This window comes from Taudactylus pleione, unplaced genomic scaffold (genome assembly GCF_031769625.1).
Source record: "Taudactylus pleione unplaced genomic scaffold, aTauple2 ptg000436l, whole genome shotgun sequence".
Taxonomy (NCBI): domain Eukaryota; kingdom Metazoa; phylum Chordata; class Amphibia; order Anura; family Myobatrachidae; genus Taudactylus; species Taudactylus pleione.
Genome location: NW_028284838.1, coordinates 9,194,238 through 9,216,269, shown reverse-complemented (window position 1 = coordinate 9,216,269; position 22,032 = coordinate 9,194,238). Strand labels below are relative to the sequence as shown.

The 22,032-nt window shown below is 43.4% G+C and overlaps 1 protein-coding gene across 1 annotated transcript in view; it reads left to right on the top strand.

Moving 5' to 3' along the window:
• The window catches only part of LOC148505841 (deacylase AADAC-like), a 42,159-nt gene that overhangs the window by 5,007 nt on the left and 15,120 nt on the right, over positions 1–22,032 (top strand). The window contains exons 2-4 of the mRNA XM_088447700.1: positions 12,846–13,068; positions 14,853–14,922; positions 21,378–21,549. Of these exons, the coding sequence (XP_088303826.1) occupies positions 12,846–13,068; positions 14,853–14,922; positions 21,378–21,549 (465 nt within the window). The remainder of the gene's footprint in view (positions 1–12,845; positions 13,069–14,852; positions 14,923–21,377; positions 21,550–22,032) is intronic.

Below are 22,032 nucleotides of genomic sequence, written 5' to 3'. Positions count from 1 at the left end.
CGATCTGACATCGTGTACGATTTTCCTTGAAACTGTCCCCGGCAGTCCTGCACAGGATTTGGTGTAAAAATGTGTCCAATGCGACAAACGATCTATCATGCATCCTTCTTTTTCAAGTGCATCGTGTCTGAGATTGTCAGATCTGCCCTACAGCACGGCAGATCTGAAGATGCGATATACGACCAGCTGGGACACGCATCTGCATCGTGATCGTGAGTGGAGACTCACGATTAGGACATATTGTACACGATCTATCGTTCTGATGCGTCGGAATCTGCCAGATCGTGTAAAAAATTGGTAAGTGTGTAGGTACCTTAAATCTTGAGGGTTTTTTGAGTCTGAAAAACATGCAAGATTGCATGTTCTGTGACTTTATTACATTGGCTCAGTTTAAAAATGTGACAGTTTTCTCTCTCATTTTCTAAACCACTCTATTACATTTGGCCCCAGATCTCAGAAACATAGGGCTCTATTCAGCAATAGTGACTATGTTCCCCCCGGGCAACATCATTATGATTTTTTATCAATTACTAAGCTATTCAGCATTATTTAATGCAGGGAGATTGCTTGCGTGAACACGCTGTCCCTGCGATGTCACAGAAGGCATTATTTTCGGGATTCTGAAAACAAAGGCCTACTACTGAGTCTCCCATATCCAAATATTCAGAAATACGAAATGTTCCAAAATGCAGAATATTTCTAGCATGACTGAGATAGTGACACCTTTGCTTTCTGTTGGTTCGATGTACACAAACTTTGTTTAAGGCACAAAGTTATTAAAAATATTGTATAAAATTACCTTCAGGCTGTGTGTATAAGGTATATATGAAACATAAATGAAATTCATCTATGTACACAAACTTTTGTTGATGCACAAAATGATTGAAAATATTGTATATAATTACCTGCAGGCTGTGTGTATAAGGTGTATATAATACATAAATGCATTCTGTGTTTAGATTTGGGTCCCATTCCCAAGATATTTAATTATGATATGCAAATATTCCAAACTACACAATATTCCGATATCCAAAATACTCTTGCTCCCAAGCATTTTGGATATGGGAGACTCAACCTGTATATCTTCTTCTGCACATGCTCAGTCATGCGCTTGGGAATAGTCTCCGTCCCTGCTTTGCGGTGACCACCGAAGGTAAATCCAACTCCAGCCTTTCAGAACTGCCTAAATTGATTGAAATGTGTACACAGGCTTTATATTAGTCTGTATACATTTATATTTATGTGCTTTTCTATTAAAAATGTATAGATACATTTTAAATATAACCGCACATAAATATACATGTATACAGACTAACATATAGCCTGTGTACATATTTCAATCATTTTAGGCAGTTTTGACAGGCTCTAGTTGTACTTAGTAGTCGGAGGTCAACGCAAAATAGGGACGGAGACTGGGGCAGAGTTTCAAGATCCTGCAGGAAAATTTCCTCTCTGTCCCTGCAGTTTTCGGGAAATTTAAATATTTTCTTCATATAACGCCATTCTGAGATGACATTATACAAACTAAAAAATGTTTTGAGTAATTTAATGCTTTTTGCTTTTCTGAATAGCAAAAAGCGTTAAAGCACTATAGAGATCAATAGCTGATCCATACAGTGCGTTACTCTGCGAGATAGTAATTAATGGAGAAGATAATTGCGTTATCTTCTCAATTAGCCCATTGCTGAATAGGGGATTTACATAAAAAATAGGGAACTCATAGTTTCCTCATTTTTATGTAAAAAACTCATTGCTGAATAGCCACCAAAGAGAGTATAACAATTTATTGGATACTTTAGAATAAGAAAAAGTAGCCAAAACAACACAGCACATGAGAATGGGCCTCTGCACAGAACTGTAAAACACCATGAAATATGTTACTTTATCAGGGCCCGTAGTTAGGGTAGTGCGGCCGGTGCCATCACACAGGGAACTACAGGTCAGGGGGCGCTGTTTGGGCCTGTCAAATTTCTGTATATCATTCTCACTTGTAGTTTCCTCTTATTTTATCCCCAGCATCTCCTGGCCTCCCTTATCTCTTCCCTGGCCCTTCCCCATGAGGCCATTCCCTTTTTCTGGGTGCATTATGTCCCTTTGAAAAATGAGCGGGGCGCCAATGCTCTTTCTGGCAAAGGGCACCAAAAAGTCTAGTTACGGCTCTGTACTTTATTCCTGCACTGCTGCTGCCATTTTAAAGAAACACAGGCAGCATTAGTGCTTTTGTTCTGTATTACAGAGATGGCAGCGCCTTGAGGAAAAATGGCTACATGGGCTCCCAGCTATGGTGAGGAGCACATTTGTAGAAAAGAACAGCAAGATATAGGGGATGTAGTTTGGTCTCAATCCTGACATCAGAATCCCAGCAAGGGGTTCAAGATAGGCGCCGACATACCGACTCCTATCTTAATCCTGACGCCGGAACACCGAGGACGCCAGCCCGAACGAAGGTAAGTCCGGGGCGCCCTTAGCGTTAGCTGTGGAGAGGGGAGGATTAGGATTAGAGTGTCTAGTCTAGTGGGGTTAGGGTTAGGTTTGGGGGAGGGAGATTAGGGTTAGGCACCCCTATGTGGGAGGATTAGGGTTAGGCACCCCCAGGGAGATATTAGGGTTAGGCACCCCCGCCCCGGGAGGGTTAGGTTTAGGAAGCAGTCGGGATTTGAATCCCATTCCAGTTATAGTGCCAATTTAAAGTCACTTTTAACAAAGGAAATACAATTTGTTCACTTTGGATTCAAATTAAGAGGCATTTGAAACAAACTATTCACAAAAAACATGAATTTTACATTTTACTAAATTGTCCATGCCCACTTTTTAATAAATAGTACATATTTTGAGTACACATTCACAGATTTTGGAGGGGACGTCCAAATATAAAAAAAATATGATTTTGTTAGTGGTGAAAATCACGTACGCGTTCCACCTATTGTAAAACAGTCTCTTATATACACTAGTAATATATACTTGCATTAATCAGAGTGTTCTATATTCAAGGACAAAGTTTGGCTTTGAAAATTTGGATTGTAGCCAATTCACTTTTACAAAACAACACAACATAGGAAAGGAGTGCTATAGAGTGTTAACTGCCATATTAAGGTCTAATACAAACAAACATCTCGGCAACTCCCAAGAAATAAATCAAACTTCTAAAATGGTTTGTAAATTAATAACATACACTGGGCAAACATACAAGTACAAATCAGGGTGGTTCCTACTGAAGGACAGTATATTGGCATAGGCCTCTTTTAAGATTAGCCAATCCAATCCTTTACTGTGTAAATAAAAAGATTTTAGTAGCAGAGGCTATAAAAAGTGATTATGCAATGATATAAAGCAAAGGTTTCTGTGTTAGGGCTTGAAATCTCCGAGCACCTAAACTAATATCTAAAATATTAGGCAGCAATAATTGATGTCTGCATTTGATCATATAAATCCATACTGTTTGAATAGGACAGGGGTTAGCTGCTTGCTCCCCTGTCACTAGCCCATATCTGCAGATGTATATTGCCCAAACACTGTATACTTGTGTTTTTAGATGTGACTTATAAGTGAATGGGACACGTTGTCATTCATAGTCAAAAAATATTGTCCAAAAGACGGTAAAATAGACAGAAATAATAAATAAAACTTTAGTATTCATTATGACCAAACAATTCTTTCATGCTTAGCACAAAATAAGCATGTTTGCACTGCATACATAAAGAAGCATACACCTACTTGCCTCTCCTTAGCAGGGGCGTTAAGAGCGATGCCTGGGGAAGGGGGCGTGACCTAATTTCAGTCGATGTGGTCATGCCCCTAAGTATAACAACCCTTAATCATTCACATTCGGGACGGGGCGCTGTGTGCCCCTCAGCTCGGTGCAAAGCCAGGAGTGGTTGCGATTAGGGATGTGAGCCGAACCATTTTTGCCGGATTTGGATTTGGTTCTAATTCGTCGTCTGGCTTTGGATTTGGATTTGCCAAACTCCGGTGACTGGCTTTGGATTTGGATTTTTTTTACAAAAATTGACAAAAAAAGCTGAAATCACATAAATTGGTCCTTTTTTTTCTTCTAAGAGTATCATTAACCTCAATAACATTAATTTCCAGTCATTTATAGTCAATTTAGACCACCTTACAGCTTATAATATTGTTTTCAACATTATTGGCCAAAGGTTGCAGTGAGCTGACTGGTTACTAAGCGACAAAGCAGCTGCACAGCGGCACAGACACCACAATTCAAAGCACATCTATGAAACATTGCCACACAGCAGTGGCAGAAATGAAAAGTAGTGCACCCACCCAGTGGGGTACGGCCAGCAGAATCACAGTACTTGTTTACATAGTGGGCTACGGCCCAAGGAGTCACAGTGCACAATCTTATTCCCATTACACCACACATAGTGCCCCTGATGCACATTACACCATAAAGTAGTGTCTCTTATTTATGTTACGACACACAGTAGTGCCCCTTTTACGCAATGCCCACAGTAGTGCCCCTTTTACACAATGCCCACAGTAGTGCCCCTTTTACACAATGCCCACAGTAGTGCCCCTTTTACACAATGCCCACAGTAGTGCCCCTTTTACACAATGCCCACAGTAGTGCCCCTTTTACACAATGCCCACAGTAGTGACCCTTATACACAATGCCCACAGTAGTAATGCCCCTTATACAATGCCCACAGTAGTAGTGCCACTTATACAATGCCCCCAGCAGTGGTGTCCCTTACACAATGGCCCCAGTAGTGGTGCCCCCTATGCAGTCCCCTTCATAGTAGGGCCCCCTATGCAATGTCCCCAGTAGTAGTATGTCCCCAGTAGTATGCCCCCCAGTAGTATGCCCCCCAGTAGCAGTGCCCCCAGTAGTATGCCCCCCAGTAGCAGTGCCCCCATTAGTATGCCTCCCAGTAGTAGTGCCCCCATTAGCAGGCCCCCAGTAGTAATGCCCATATTAGCATGCCCCAAGTAGTATGCCCCCCAGTAGCAGTGCCCCAGTAGTAGTGTCCACATTAACATGCCCCCAGTAGTAATGCCTCCATTAACATGCCCCCAGTAGTAATGCCTCCATTAACATGCCCCCAGTAGTAGTATGCCCACCCTTAGCAGGCCCCCAGTAGTAGTATGCCCACCCTTAGCAGGCCCCCAGTAGTAGTATGCCCACCCTTAGCAGGCCCCCAGTAGTAGTATGCCCACCCTTAGCAGGCCCCCAGTAGTAGTAGTGCCCCCCCCTTAGCAGGCCCCCAGAAGTAGTAGTGCCCCCCCTTAGCAGGCCCCCAGAAGTAGTAGTGCCCCCCCTTAGCAGGCCCCCAGTAGTAGTAGTGCCCACCCTTAGCAGGCCCCCAGGAGTAGTGGTGCCCCCATTAGCAGGCCCCCAGTAGTAGTGGTGCCCCCATTAGCAGGCCCCCAGTAGTAGTGGTGCCCCCATTAGCAGGCCCCCAGTAGTAGTGGTGCCCCCATTAGCAGGCCCCCAGTAGTGGTATGCCTTCCTTTAGCAGGCCTCCAGTAGTAGTATGCCCCCCACGAGCAGGCCCCCAGTAGTAGTATGCCCCCCAGTAGTGCCCCCTTATACACACCCACACACACCCACACACACACACCCACACACACACACAACAAAAAAAAGTACCTGAATCCCCGCTCCCGCCGCCATCTGCTCTGCTGGGAGCCGGAAGACGGAGCTCATGAGTGAGCTCCAACCGGCTCCCTCCATGCAGCAGCCAATGAGAGTCTGTGTGACTCTCATTGGCTGCTATTACAAACACACAGCTGCCGCTGGCGGCTGTGTGTTTGATCTGTGTAGGGCAGACCGCTATCACTGCATTCTGCCCTGCACTAGAGGAGCCCTGATGTCGGATTCTCTTGCGAAAATCCAACATCAGGAGGCTGCGGCTCGGCCTCGAACGGGGATCCGAGTCAGGTAGGGAACGCCCGAACAGCGTTCGGGTGGACTCGGATCCCCAATCTTCGGATCGGTTCGGATTCCACAGAATCCGAACTGCTCATCTCTAGTTGCGATCAGTGTGATCGTTCCCCCCGCAGGTATAGGAGACTGCTGCAGCCCAGCAATCGCGAGCAGTCTCTCACTGAAGAAACGTGTGCTGGGCTGCTTTGATTTAAGAGGGAAGGGGGAGGCGTCGGCCGGACCCGGGCCCCTTTCAGGCCCCTCCAGCAAGTCCAGGCCCCTCCAGCAAGCCCATCCTGGGTAACTAGTACCCACTCTCCCCCTCTCGGCGCCCCTGTCCTTAAAGTCAGAAATGGAACAGGGAAGAAGGGATAGTGGTGTGAAAATGCAATCCATGCATGGCCATAACTAGGTGTGTGCGAGCGGTGCCATTGCCCACGGTGCAGGGCCCTGGAGGCAGCACCATTACTGCCCCGCAGCACCTGCATTTGGCTTGCAGGGTGCCTGGAACTGCATTTCAAATTTACATTTAGAAGTGACAATCTATGATCGATGTTAATGCCATAGGAAGTTAGGAACCAGGATATCCAGTTATAGAAAATTCACATTTGCAGACTGAATCTGGCACTGCTAACTGAGGGCCTGATTCAGAGCCGGACGCTCTGACAGACAGAGCGCTCGCTCTGAATCAGGGCTGGCCTTCTTGTTTTTTAGAGCGGCCTCCTGGCCACTCGCATAGCTGTGGGTGACCACCCACAGCTATAGCGAGCGGCCAGGAAGATGGTCGCGATGGTCAAGACCATCGGGCTTGCGATGAGGCCCTTGTGGTAGAGTCTCGTTGCCGCAAGCCCCAGAGAGATTTTGACTCTCACAGAGCCGACATCTCTCCCACTGACATCACTCGTGATGTCAGTGGGGCCGCCCCTAAATGGAGGCGTTCACATGGGAACGCCTCCGTCTGGGCAGCCACCCCCCACGGCCCGCCCACCAAAGGGGGCGTGCTGTCACTCAATATCGACAGCACACCCCCTTTGGTACGAGACCCGGAGCGACGGGAGTCTCCCGTACAGTCCAGGAGGACAGATATTTATGGACCGAATTACATACTGTACCCCATTTTGGGCCGGAGCATTGTGGTAAATGTTGGTTAGCATAGCAGGAGGGCGCCAGGCTGAAGAGGTGCCCTTCTGGCCTAAAACCGGTCGCCACCTCGATTGCTGTTTTAATAAACGTCAGGCATGTGGGTGCGATGCCAGTTTAAATTTGGGGCCAATTGCGGCTCGCGCATCGGCAGCCAATTAGAAGCAGTCAGATGCTGCACAGCGGAGACTTTAGTGTGGCGGTGGCAGTCAATAGAAGAGGACATCGCTTGAAGAGCACTGGCGGCAGCAGAAGAGGCCAGAAGATGGTGCCTCTGACCAGGACAGACCAGCAGCATAAGAAAGAAGATTAGGACCAGATAGTGCTGCTCCCCTCCCTATAACACCAGGTTTCGGACATATGGCTTGTGGGGCATGATAACTGGGCAGATTAACCTGTGCCACAAGTAAAAGTGACTGTGGGAATTAGGCCCTGGTCACTTTATGCGCCCTAAGGTAGGCAGGCAATAGCCTGAGCCCCTGATGAGTGGCTGGGCATGAGACCCAGGAGCTCATTCAGACCCGCTCACTAGATGCGTGCTTTCGCTCCTAGTGCACAGCAAGGCATAAGCACACCCACTATGTTTTGACGTGTAATCACTTTGTGTATGCAGACGCCCACCAGCTTGTCTTAAGTTGTCCACTAATGCACGTCATCTCCAGGAAGTGTATGCAACCATCGCTACATCGGGTACCATCGGAAGCGAACGCAGCGATTGAGGTTGACTATACCCTACCTCAAGCATTGCGATCACTTGAGTGTAAAAAACAGCCAGGTGACATGTACAATGACGCTTCCTTTTAATTATGCACGCCTCTGAAACAGCGTTATTTCGATCAGGCACGCCTGCGTTCACACCTACACTCCCTCGTTTCTAGTGGCCAGCCCCTGTTACCACTCACAAATGGCTTCTCCTGTTACTCACGCTGGTGGGCTGTCTATGCTCTGCTAGCGAACGAATCCTGATCTTTCGCAGTGGTTACGCACTGCGATGCATACGCATGAGCACAATGCGAAACATCGGCAGCTATGAGCGAACGCTTCTTAGCGTCCGGGTCTGAATCAGTTACACAGTTCACTCGTTAGTAACAGATGGGTAAAGGGGCCCCTCTTCTGTGTGGCATAATGTGTATAAGGGGCACTACTGTGTGGCATTATGTGTATAAGGAGCACTACTGTGTGGCATATGTTGAATAAGGGGCTCTACTGTGCGGCATAATGTGTATAAGGGGCACTACTATGTGGCATAACGTGAATAAGGGTTAAATACATACTTGCCTACTTTTGAAAAAGCATTTCAGGGAGATTGTGAAAATAACACAATGAGCGCGGCGGTAAGGTGGACGTGTACTGCTACATCTGAGGGGAGTGCCATACCATTGATTTAGATCCAAATGTAACCGAGCCCCAAAGCAGTTAGTAAGATAATGATTTACTTGTTGATGAAAACACACTGATACTTTTCAGAAAATACCTTTAGGCTTAGGGATCATTCTGCCTTATAAGTTATAACCAATGCCAGGAAATTATACTAATGATCCTATTTGAAAGTATATATCTATGTTTTTATTATAAATATATATTAGTTACATAATGAGGGTAAGGTGCAATGAGGGAGATTGGCAGACTCTTTATAGAGTCAGGGCGTTTGACACTATTTCAGGGAGTCTCCCTGACAATTAGGGAGAGTTGGCAAGTATGGGTAAATATGAGACATGTCAAGAGGACATATTTGTAGGTGGGTGCAGATTTATAGTTTGGGGAGCGCAGAACCCTAGCACCGGTCCTGGTCTAGTTTTTAATTTTTTCTAATTGCAATTTGGCTGGACCAATGCAATATGTAACACTTGAACACTTGTATGAAACTCCTGTTTTCCTGTATGCTTATAAACAGGGTTATTTTTATCTTATTGTGCCCTTAGATGGCGCTGGATATAAAGTGAAAAACAGTATAAGACATTAAGACAATACTTATTCTTATGAGAGGTGTCTTTAATTGCCCACAATCCTTTTTGTGTAGTTTCAAATAATCACAGAGGGCTCCACATGATGCATATGTAAAAAAAACATATAAAAAAATAATTCTTAGCAATATATCTCAAAATCTAAGTTGAGACCTCCAGGGGCCAGCGTTTTGTATTTGTAAAACGCTGGCCCCTGGAGGTCTCAACTTAGATTTTGAGGTAAAATGGTTCCTGTAGTATTTTTAGCCTTTTATAATATACCATTTTTAATAGGCTGGTATGTTTTATAGGTTCATCATGATTTTAATTATGACATTGTTCTAATATATATTTATGTTTACAATTAGTATTTATATTTATTAATATGTATTTATTTTCATCCAATATTTTTTAGTCATTTTATCCTCATGATTATTTATAGGAGACCTCTATATAAAGGGCTTCAATATGGACACCTCACTCCCGGACACATTTTTCAAGTGCCGTTTCCCGTGTATATGAAAGACACGCTACAGACGCGGGACGTCACTTCCGGTGATTCCGGAAGCTAAGGTTGTTCCCTCTAAAACCTACCCGCGAGGACAGACCAGGGGACACTATTAAGTTCCGGGCAGACGTCAGATGCACGCGCCACGTGACATGTGGTTGCACTGAGAACGCGGCTGCCGGAAGTGTCCATGTCGGGCAGAAGGACAAAAGGAAAGAGGGACTTATATATCCGGGAATGTGGATTTTCAATACTTCTGCAATATATGTGGGGGAGTTTTCATATATATATATACATGGTGAGGTCCAGTATTTAGTTGGTAATTGACTAATTGGCAATTGACTATGTGATTGAAAGAGGTACTTAAGGTATCCATAGTTAGTGTGTCCCATGCACCTTGAAAAAGATCCGAATGGACGGGTCGAAACGCGTTGGTTACGGGACTCTGGCTATATAAATTTTTTTGACATTGAAGGCATCAACCTGGTTGGAGGAGATAGTGAATTCCGGACTTCACTTCCATAACATATCAGGTCGTGATCTTTCATATTTGTTTATATTTGTTTTGTCTTCTGTAATAAAATCGCTGTTCAGCTACATATATCATCCCCTTTCTTTACATGATGAGGATGTATGGCTGAATGATGGAAGATGGAAGGGTTAAGGAATGACACCTGAAAAGAAACCATTACAGGCACTGTTAGCGTACAATGAATGTGAGTAAGGTACGCAGTACCGTCTCTGCGCTGGGCTGATCACTTATTTTGACCAAACTCACGGTTATCATATAAAGTGGGAAGATAAAAGATGCCCAGATATATACAGATTCACACTTTGTTATGTGAGTCTGGTACGCAAAATATTTATGATCTTCTGATCTAAAATAGAGACGAAGTTGAAAGATACATATATATATTTCCATATTGCTAAGAATTATTTTTTATATGTTTTTTTTACATATGCATCATGTGGAGCCCTCTGTGATTATTTGAAACTACACAAAAAGGATTGTGGGCGATTAAAGACAATTAAAGACACCTCTCATAAGAATAAGTATTGTCTTAATATCTTATACTGTTTTTCACTTTATATCCAGCGCCATCTAAGGGCACAATAAGATTTCTATTGTACTGTAATTTTTGAGTTTTGTGAGACTCTAATTTTGTGCCTATAGGGGCTGCAGGTGTTGCGCACCATATACGTGGCCTTCCTTTTTTACGTATAGGGTTATTTTTATCACTCTTTGGGCTCTATTTACTACAATCTGCATATTGAATGCAGATTGTAGTGTGATATTATCGACTGAATTTGCATTGCGAATTCCGGCAATATCACAGGGATTTACTACAAATCCCTTGCAGGGACAGAGCTTGCGATAAAGCTCTGTCCCTGCGAATCCCCTCCGCACACTAGTCACGGTATTTTCGGAAAAATACCGTGACAAAGTTCCCATGCATGCGCTGACCGGCCGCCGCTGCTACCCACGGCGCTAAGCTTTGCCCCTGACGCTTAGCCCGGGCCCCCATGATCGTGGAACCCCCGCAACCCCCCCCCCCGCACCCCCCTCTCCCTTAATTACACTTACCTGCATGATCCGGGCCTCCAGTGATGTCCTCCATGCCTCCGATCAGGTGATCTCCCATACTGCACTGGGACCCAATCACCTGATGATCGGGCCGCAGTACACTATGGGAGACCAGCTGACCGGAGGCTCGATCACCGGTCCCTGGAGTCGGGTAAGTAAAAAACATTTTTTAAGATTTTTTTTTCTTTTTATTACAGTAATCAGCTTGCGGTCTGTTTAGACCACACAGCTGATTACTGGGACCGGGGGAGACCCTGGATAACGCCACCTCCAGGTGGCGTTATTATCACAGGGCTTTCCCCGATATTTTTTTACAATTTATTTTTAGTAAATTTGGCCAGATCACATTTCCCATTACAATTATGTGAAATGCGATCTGATTACTAAAAGTAAGTGATACTCAGGGGATGGAGTAGAATTTAGCGAATTCTACTCCAATTGCCCTGTAATAACTATAGGTGATACTAAAATAATGTGAAAAGGGTGTGAAAACACCCTTTTTCACTTTATTTTAGTAAAAATAATGTTAATAAATAGAGACCTTTATCACTGTCTGGCAGCCACTTAGGATTTTGTCATAAAAAGTTTATTTGAACTTTTAAAAAAAAAATAATTCAGGCATATTGTAATTACCTATTAAATCTGCAACAAACTCCAGATACTAAACACACACACACAAATTAAGTAGATATAAAATAAGCATTCACAGATATTAATGGTCTCGCATTTCATTCATTTTCATTTTAAAGAAAGTACACACTGGGTCTGATGCACAGTTAGTTGCAAATTGTGTGTAACTTAAATAAGCATATTTACAGTTTTATCACACATGCTGAGGCTTGCAGATACTGTAGGCACTTGTAGTAATTGTGGGTCTGATTCAGATACGCACGCAAATGCAAATGTTAGCCATTGCGTACCCGCAGCGATTGAATTGCGATTATGCTCGTACAGAGGATTCACTAGCAAAGTGAGTGACAGGTAGTCAGCATTTAGAGGAGGTACTGGGGGGTGGCTAAAGAAACGCAGGCATGTCAGTAGTATTTAACACTGTTTTCTGAATGTGTATAAATTAGCCACTGTGTACTTGCTAGCAGCAGGAGAGCCCTCTGTGTGTCTGGAGACCCGCTATATCGCCGACAGCTTAGACTTATTTAGAAGGCTGGTGGCTGCCTGATCTGTGTTCATTGTTTCTGATATTTCCGGTTTTGTGCATGAGCGGCGGATGTGAGATGCTGTCAGTGGGCGTCTCTAAGCATTGGACGGCAAGTGAGTCATTTGCATATTTTTGCAATTGCAATCTGTGAGAGATCGCATTTGCCTGCATATCTGAGTCAGGTCCTATGCCTGGTTTATGCAAAGCATACATCACATTGAGCCGCCGGTATTTCAATCCCATTCCGTGCATAATATATATTTCATCCTAGTTTACAACTAAGAGAAGTCTATCACAGTACGTGATCATCCACAGGGTGGGTTTCCCATCACCCTAGCCCCTCACATCTTGGCCCAGTTTCACCATATATGCCTGTACTGTACTTCTTTAATTTGTAGGGATATTTCTCTGCATGTAAAGACAAATATAAAGTGCAACTTCTGTTTTTCTATAGGCAGTCATTCTTTTTATACTGTAGGTAGGTTTCAGTTGTAAATTAAAGTTGTCAAATATTAAATGAAGTACTCAGCATAAGACTGTCATAGCATTTGCTTCTTATACCAGAAATACTGTAACTGCATTGTCATTAACTACATCTCACTACCTGTATTTGTGTATCTGTATGCCAGGCTTCTTTGGCTGAGATGCTTGGGTTAAAGCATTATATGAACGTCATGATGTATTTAACGCATATGGAGCATACAGAACCCACATCAGATGAAAATCTTATTGTCACAGACACTTTGTTTAGTAACATTCCAGTGCGGTTATATGTGCCCAAGAGACAATCAAACACACTAAGGAGAGCAGTTATCTATATTCATGGTGGTGGATTTTCTTTAGGAAGTGCAGGTAAGTGACCACAAACTATATAATATTTTACATACTGTAGTGTACTATATAGGGGTTCTCAATTGAATTACTCAAGTACAAACAACAGATCTTTTTTGCAGGATTTCTGTAATCCTGTAAATTTAATTAATCTATTATGCTGGCTCAGTAATTAGCCCACTTGCTTCCACTGACAGAAATCCTGAAATTATGACCTGGTGGTGGTAGGATTAGAGTTGAGAACCCCTGCTGTAGTACATAAATGAACTTGTAACATGTACTGTGTGGGGTGTCACTCTCTGCTCTGGTGCTTCTAGCACACAAACTGCTGACTCTCAGCAGTTTGTTGCATCAGCTGAGTGTGCTAGAAGCACCAAAGCAGAGAGAGACAGGAACTTCATTGGTTGTGACAGGTCCAGGGTGCTAGAATGAAGATTATGGGCCTCATTCAGAGGTGGTCGGAGGATGCAAGCGGTCGCTCAGAAACTGGGCGGCCGCTTGCATCCTGACCGCCTGCCTCTGTTGCGGTCGTTAGGCTGTGGGTTAACACCCACAGCTCTAACGACCGCTCCGGTGATGGTCGCGATGGTCATAGACTCAGTAATAGACTTGGTAATTAACCAGTACTGCTATATAAATATAGTCACAAGAAAACTCAATAAAGCCTAATGTAACATTTATAAACAGCTACAAATAGGGGAAGATTGGTAGAATCTGTTGGTGCTGGGGAGATGTATCAAGTTGCCCATAGCAACCAATCAGCTTCTATCGGGCCACACATGTGCAAGTTTAGACTGCCAGGGCTGGATCCTCAGATCTGTATCCAGTTAAACTAAACCTGAAAAAATATACTATAGGCCATAAGTTTTCTCAAACTCCGGGCCTGATTCAGAGCCGGACGCTCTGACAGAGCGCTCGGTCTGAATCGGGGCCGGCCTTCTGTTTTTTTAGAGCGGCCTCCTGGCCGCTCGCATAGCTGTGGGTGACCACCCACAGCTATAGCGAGCGGCCAGGAAGATGGTCGCGATGGTCAAGACCATCGTGACCATCGGGCTTGCGACGAGACCCTTGTGGTAGGGTCTCGTTGCCGCAAGCCCAAGAGTGCTTTCGGCTCTAACAGAGCTGAAAGCACTCCCACTGACATCACTTGTGATGTCAGTGGGGCCGGCCCCAGACGGTAGGCGTTCCCATGGGAACGCCTCCGTCTGGGCAGCCACGCCCACCAAAGGGGGCGTGCTGTCACTCAACATCGACAGCACGCCCCCTTTGGTACGAGACCCGGAGCAATGGTTTGCCCGACGCTATCCGGGTCTTGCGCATGCGCACGATGGAGCCTGCTCCGTCGTGCGCATGCGCATTGTGCCACCATCGACCCGCTTGTGAGCGCATAGCGCTCGCGAGCGGGTCTGAATCAGGCCCTCAGTCCTAAGGACCACACACAGTGCATGTTTTCCAGGTCTCCTCACAATAACAAGTGAAATAATTAGCTTCACCTGTGTATCTTTTAAAATGTGTCAGTTAGTAATGAGTACACCTGTGCATCTGCTGGGTGACCTGGAAAATGTGACCTGTGTGGGGATGAGGACCGAGTTTAAGAACCACTGCTATAGGCTATAGTGGCTAATACATCTTAAGATGAAGTTAGTTAAATGATGTCAGTAGGCCTCCTAGTGATGTAAAAAACCATGAGAACTAATGTTTCTAAATGTTCCCGTGTCATATACTAAATATTGGATTTCTGCAGTGTCTACTTCTAAGTTTCAAGTGACAATCTCATACACAATCAATGCCTGAATCTTTTACAGCCATGAAGCCATATGATCTGCTATCAAAACAGACTGCGCATGAGCTGAGTGCGGTACTTGTGTCAGTGAAGTAGGTACTCTGCTGTTCCTAACTCTTTTTTTATTATAATCACTTATTGGGCCTGATTCTGAGTCAGTCGCGTCTACGACTTTATGCTAATGCCGCTACAAAGCCTGATGTACATCCATGTCCGAATGTGCAAGGATTGAGGTGTCCACTTCCAGCGTCTATAGATGCTGCATATCCGTGTGGTGTGCCTTTAGATTAGGGGTGGGCAATAAGCAGCCCCCCAGCTGTAGATGCACCATTAGTGCACCATCCATCTAAGTTTTCACCAGCTCTATGGCAGGGGCAGAATACTCGTATGGCCTCCTATGTGTGCCATTCAGCGTCTCTGTACACAACCACATTAAGCGACATGCTTGAGACACTCCCATAAGACGCAACATCTCTGTGTTGTTTTTTACTCACCCCCTGTTACTTCCCAGTCAGCGTCCAGGAACGCCCCTTACATTTCTGCTACTGTGCATCTAAATGTGTTCTGCGACTCTGTACGGACAAAAATCGGGGCACATGCTTGGACAAAAAAACACAATTTGAAATGCGCCTTTTTGTGCAGTTTTCAAACCATGCTAAAGCCTGCATAATAAGATGCACATTTTCAAACGATGGGCCTTATTCAATGCCACACGCAAGCAGCCAATATTTTCACTCTGCTCATGCATCCAAGTCACACTGCGCATGGGTCCAGGTGAATACCGCCGGCAGAACGAATTTGGACGCTGAGAGAGGTAATTGCAGTGAGTTTTCAGACATACATTCTGCGCATCCATAGAGCTAATGCAATGTCCAATGGTGCGACAAATCCAAATGCATTGTAAAGGGACATATACAGGCCATTGCTGTATTGCAATTATCAGTGAAGGTTCCATCTGCTGGGCTGCCAGTAAAAGAGAAAAGTGGGTCCAGTGTAATGTAGGAAGAAACATTACCCCAGCCCCCCCCCCCCCCTCCCCCGATATGGTAGGGGATGCCGACGCTCGGGATCCCGAAGGTCAGAATCCCGACGCCGGCATCCCAACAAGGTTAGAATACCGACATGTGTTGGTCAATATACTAACAATCCCCCTCTCCCTACCCTAACTAACCCTCCCCCTCTCCCCACTCTAACCCTCCCTCCCTGGTGGCTGATCCTGACCTCCCCCCACAGTGCTTAAACCTAACCTCCCACATCCTAACCCTTCCCCCTTAGTGCCTAAACTGCCGTTGTTTCACAGATATAGTTCTGTCCTTGTCTCCAACAATAAAATCTGCTCAACAGTCATTTTAATTAAAATATGTACTAGCATTAAAGCTACATAATTACCTAGATTATATTCCAAAAATGACTCCTCCTCCTACATGGAGCTCAAAGGGCTGCTCCATGCCTTGAGGAAAAGGCTCCATATAGACTACAGCTAGAGGAAATTTTTTTTTCCAATATGCAGCTTTAAAGATAATGGATTGCAATATGACATACTGTATTCACAGAGTGAATCAGTGCTGTACGAATGGACAAATCAGGAACCTATAAACAAATCACATAACATCCACAAGTCCATTCCATTATTCCCAACTGTCTCTATTTGGATGGAACCGTTTTTCCATTCCACGATACGTGGTCATATACAGACTCAGGTGCACACAGATATATAAGTTTCACTTATCAAATTAATCAGCACAGTCTGCTGTTATGTCCGAGACGCATCGCATTGTGGCTTAGATGTCTGACGCTAGCAGAATAGTATGGGACTTGGCGGCTCACTCACACCAGGCAAGTTGCGCTGCATGGTGTATTGAGGCTAGATGTATCAGGACACATCTGTAGTTGGTTGGTACTTTATCTCTTTCCACTTTATCCCTCTATGCTCTGCTAATGAGTGCCACCTTCCCTCCTCCCACTCTTGCATTCAGGATTTATCCAGGGCTGCTCCTAAACTCTAAAATACCCTCCTTTGCTCCACCAGACTTTCATCCAGCCTATCAGCCTTCAGGCATGTCCCTGAAAACAAAATGTATCATTCTTGATTACCACCCCTCCTCCTAACTCTGCAGCATATGTCTCCTTCTCTCCATAGTGTCCAGCCATAAACTCCACAGATTGTAATTTTATGTGACAAGGGTCCTCTCCCCTTTATCTTCTCTACACAAATATACTAACTGCACACTTTAATCATGTACTTAGGTAATTTTATATGCTGACTGTAATGGGTGTGGTATAAAATATCGACAGTGTCTAGAATTAGATAGACCACCAATAGGTCAACACCAGATGGTCGACAGGGTCAAAAGGTCGATAGTTAAAAAGTCGACATGAACTTTGGTCGACAGGGTCAGAGTGTCGACACAGAAAAAGGTTTAAACTTTTTTTTTTTATTATTTTACCTTAATCCTCACCCTAATCTTCCCTTGAGTGCCTACCCCTAACCCTTCCCCTAGAGCTTAACACTATCTGCTTCTGCAGACTAACCCTAATCCTCCGCCAAGTGCCTAAACCTAACCCTCATCCTAACCTTAACCTTAAAAAATGTCGACCATTTGACTATGTTGACCTTTTGACCCTGTCGACCATCTGGTGCCGATCTATTGACTGTCTATCTAGACACTGTAGATCTTCCATCCGGATACCGTCTGTATTAGTCCGTTCTTGTGTTTCCTGTCAGTATTTTCCCCTTGTACAGCACTACATAATTCTTGTGATGCCTTATAAATAAAATATAATAATGATAATAATAACAATAATAACACTACAGGAGACATGTATAACTGTATTGCTAATGCCAATTTGTGACTTTGGGCCATAATCAGTTTGAGGAGGCAAAAAGCCGTTATCGGCGAAGAATTATCGCCGATGATGTAATTTTCGCCTATTCTCTTTTTCCCCGTATGCAATTACATTGACTTTTCGCCGGTGCGAAAAGTCAATGTAAAAAAATGAGGATAATTTTTTGCTTGCCTTAGCAGGCGAAGAAAGGTGCAGAATTGGAGTTTAGGGGTGCAAGCTTAAAAAAAATAGTCTGCACCCCTGGGAATGGTCCCTAAAAATGTTCTGAGTGAAAAAAAGTTTAAAAAAAAATTGGGACACCCCAAAAAATATTTCTTAAATTTTGGGGTAAAAAAAATAAAAAATGGGAACACATCCTAAAGTACCCAAATAGATTCCAGAGGGGTTCGTAAGTATGCGGCAGGTGTTTTCTTCATTGCGGGGAGTAGCGGCAGGTGCATTTTTGAAGAAATTTTAAAAGTCATTTAAGGGACTTGAAAGTATGCTTGCACCTATTTTCATGTACGACAAATTTGATGGCCATAGGTTATTTTTCTGGGAAAAATAACCAAGTAAACAGGCAAAGAGGCGAAAAGTCTGGACTTTTCGCCTCAAATTGAATACGGGCCTTTTTGGTCCTATTTATGGATGAACATGGATATTTACACAAAGGGGTCAATCCAATTAGGAGCGAGTTTGCAAATGTGAGTTGGTTTCGTAAAACTCACACACTTCACAAGAATGCTCACTCCTGAGAATTACGCAATCCAATTAGAAATGCCAACTCGCACTACTCACAGTGAGGGTGTGCAAAGTCCCTATAGCATGCAACTTGGGATAGTACATGAAAAAGTAGGGAGACCATCCTGGACCCCACAACTGATCATTTCATTAGCAGGATCGTATAGAAGGCTGTTAGTGGGCATAAAGAAAGAACTAGAGGTTTTTAATTGGTGTCAAATGGCTAATTTGTGCATTTTTTTTAATTAAAAAAAATTATAAAAAGCAAGCTTTTTTTGTTTACTCTCAAACGAATTAATCAAAAATTAGTTAAGGCCACTGTTTTTTTGTTTTTTTTTAAAAAAGCAATTATTTTTTCATTCAAACAACACTGTAATTAAATTTGGGGTGCCTACACTAACGAAAAAAAATTATTTGAGGTCATTAATTTTTTTAACTCTCAAAAATGAATGTGTAATTATTGGGCCAATAAAGCTAATTGACAAATTCTAAATGCCTAATTAGTCATTAGGGAGGCTGTCTAAGGGGTTATGCACTCACACCCTCAAGGAGTTGTGCACAAAATATGTGAGTTTGGAATTGGGTTGCGAATGTAATTCACAGTGCGAGTTTGCCCTGAAAACAGCTTCCACAAGCCAACTTGCACCTAATAGGTTGACCCTACGATCCATTGATTATTCCAAAAAAATTTCTACTGGTCATGGCAGTGACAGGTTGCTAGTTTCCAGGTCCCTGAAGGTAACTGCAGCCCAAGATGACAGATTATATCATATTTTTGTGCTACTGCGTCTGATATACAGATGTGTCCGCACTCGTCTTTGCTGCAGTCGTGTCAAACAGCCCCTCTTGGTGCACCTGGTTCCATGACCAGACGCACCAAACAAAAAAAGATGATCGAGCAGAGTAGCACAAGACCTGGCGGCTCACTCACGCCAGGCATATTGCGCTGAATGGCATACTGAGGCTAGATGAGTAAGGACACATCTGTATTGCTTTAGTGTTTACCTTTACTTTTTATAGTGCTAGAATATTCTACAGTGACTTACAATTTAACACTTGTCTTGTGACTTTCTGTTTAATATGTCTCACTTTGACACAATATATTGTGTGTGTGTAATATGTATGTATGTGTGTGTGTATATATATATATATATATTATATATATATTTTTTTTTTTTTAAACAAAGAACATTTTTAGAAACATATCCCAATGTGTCTGAATTGTATCAGTTGACAAATTCCCCACGCTGGGCCTGATTCAGAGGTGCACGATAATGCACGTGCAGTCGCAAATTATTGTGGATTAGCAGCGGTAGTATATGCAAATGCTAGTTTCAGGTTTCACCTTGTATGCGCCAGACAGTGCAAGCATCGGCGCACCAGCACGTTCATCATTGACACTTTCACCAGCCTATGGCTGGCATGGGTTGAGTGCAGGATCCCGACGATCGGGATTTCGGTGGTCAGAATACCGACAGCGGCATCCCGACAGTCAGAATCCCATTACCCTAACCCCTGACCCTCCCCCTTGCCCTAATATACCTTTCCTGCAGCCTATCCCTAACTCCCCCCCGCAGCCTAACCCCCCTCCTGCATCCTAACCCTCACCCCCCCCCCCCCCCACAGCCTAACTCTAAACCTCCCCCTGGTGCCTATCCCTATCCCCTAACCCTAAACCAAACCCTCTCCCTAACCCTAATACTTACCGTCAGGATGCCAGCGCTGGTATTATAAGCACGACATCCCGACCACTGAGATATTAACTACATCCCGGCTGGCACAATGTCTGCTTCTGAAATTGCTCTGAACATGTTCTCTGTGGCTGCGGCTCTGCATTTGGGAAAACAGCCGCCTCACAGGCATGTCTGTGACACTACCATAATAGACGGCCTTTAATTGCGTTCATTTCAGAACACCTCCCATGACTTCCACAAGGGTAGAAGGCCGCTCGATGTGCGTCGATGTTACCCATATTTTCGCAAGTAAGCAACGTTGTAGTCATATGAGAAGGCAGCAGTGGGCGTCTTTATGCATGGGTGAGCTTTGGAGTTATTGCATAGTTTTGCAGCCGCGTTCCGTGCGAAATCGCAGCTGTGATCTCATTAGTGCCCATCTCTGCATCAGACCCTCTGTACACTCAGTAAAACACATGAGCTTTTCAGGACTTTATACACATGCGCAGTAGCAAATAATCAATCAACTGCACAAACATCGTCAGCGCATCCACCTCTGAATCAGGCCCTCTGTATTTATTATGCAACATTGAAAAGACCGAATTACTAATGAATGCTAACTTACATCAGTAAGAAAGGAGAGAGGACTTTGCAGCTACAAATTGATGTACAGCATAGTTTAGTAGGTCAAACTTCATACTGAAGCTACGCAATACACTAAATAAAGTAAAAAAAAAAACTTAATCAGTCCAAAAGCACAAGTAAACACTTAGGGGTAAATTTACTAAAGTGAGAGTTTTTAAAAGTGGAGATGTTGCCCATAGCAACCAATCATATTCTAGCTATTATGTATCTCCAAGAAGGTGCTAGTTAAATGATAAGTAGAATCTGATTGTTGCTATGGGCAACATGTCCACTTCTAAAAACTCTCATTTTAGTAAATATACCCCTTAGACTGATTTAATGTGCTCCTTATATACTGGTATAATCACTCTATATTCATATGCATGCATTTCAGTATATGTTCTTTTACTGTATTATTTTCCATAACATTGGTGTTCATTGCACATAGAATTCATATGTAAATTGTACCTGTCAGGTTAAAATTACATATAGACATGATAGGGTTAACTAGTTAACCAGTTCCTATTTTATTGGCCCTAATAGCAGCTGATGCTGTATAAGCCACAGTAGAAACTGTGGTCTGTTTTCTAAATTAATTTGAAAATTTAAATTTTTTAAAAAAGCTTCACAAATGCATTTTTCAATGAGTGTACGTAATACAAGTGTTTTTCGTTTGTTCCCAGTTACCGTTTAGCTCCTAAGTTCCACTTTCCAACCCAGTTTGATGATGTATACACTGTAGTTAAATATTTTATGCAAGAAAACATTCTTGAAAAATATTCAGTGGATGAAAACCGAATAGCTGTATCTGGAGACAGCGCTGGTGGAAACTTAGCTGCTGCCGTATCACAAAAGGTATAAGTTTCAGAAAGTAATTAATTTAAAAAGGTTCTCCACATTAACATGTTCTATTTTACATTCCCTACTGTGATTTTTAAAATGTATGTAGCTTTCCTTCTTCCTTTTGTGCCATTCAGGAAACTTTATTTCACCTGGATAGGGCAGTTTATTTTTGTTCTCCTTGAACATCCCATAGATCTGCTTTACTATATTGTTTTAATGCAAATGTAGAGAGAAGCTCTGTGTGTAATACAGCAGAAATAGAAGCTGCTAGACTGTGCTGAAATGTTGGGTGCTCTAATAATTGTGGCAGCTGCCTATATAACCTATATGACTATCCTAAATTGAACAGTATATATTTTTTTTCAAATCTATTTTATTGTATAAAGTATCAAAAATGGCAAAGCTTACGTATTTAGGAACAGAAGTGATTACCTATCAATAGCCATAACAAATAGAATACAAATCACCGTAAATAGTGAACTAATACAGTAAATT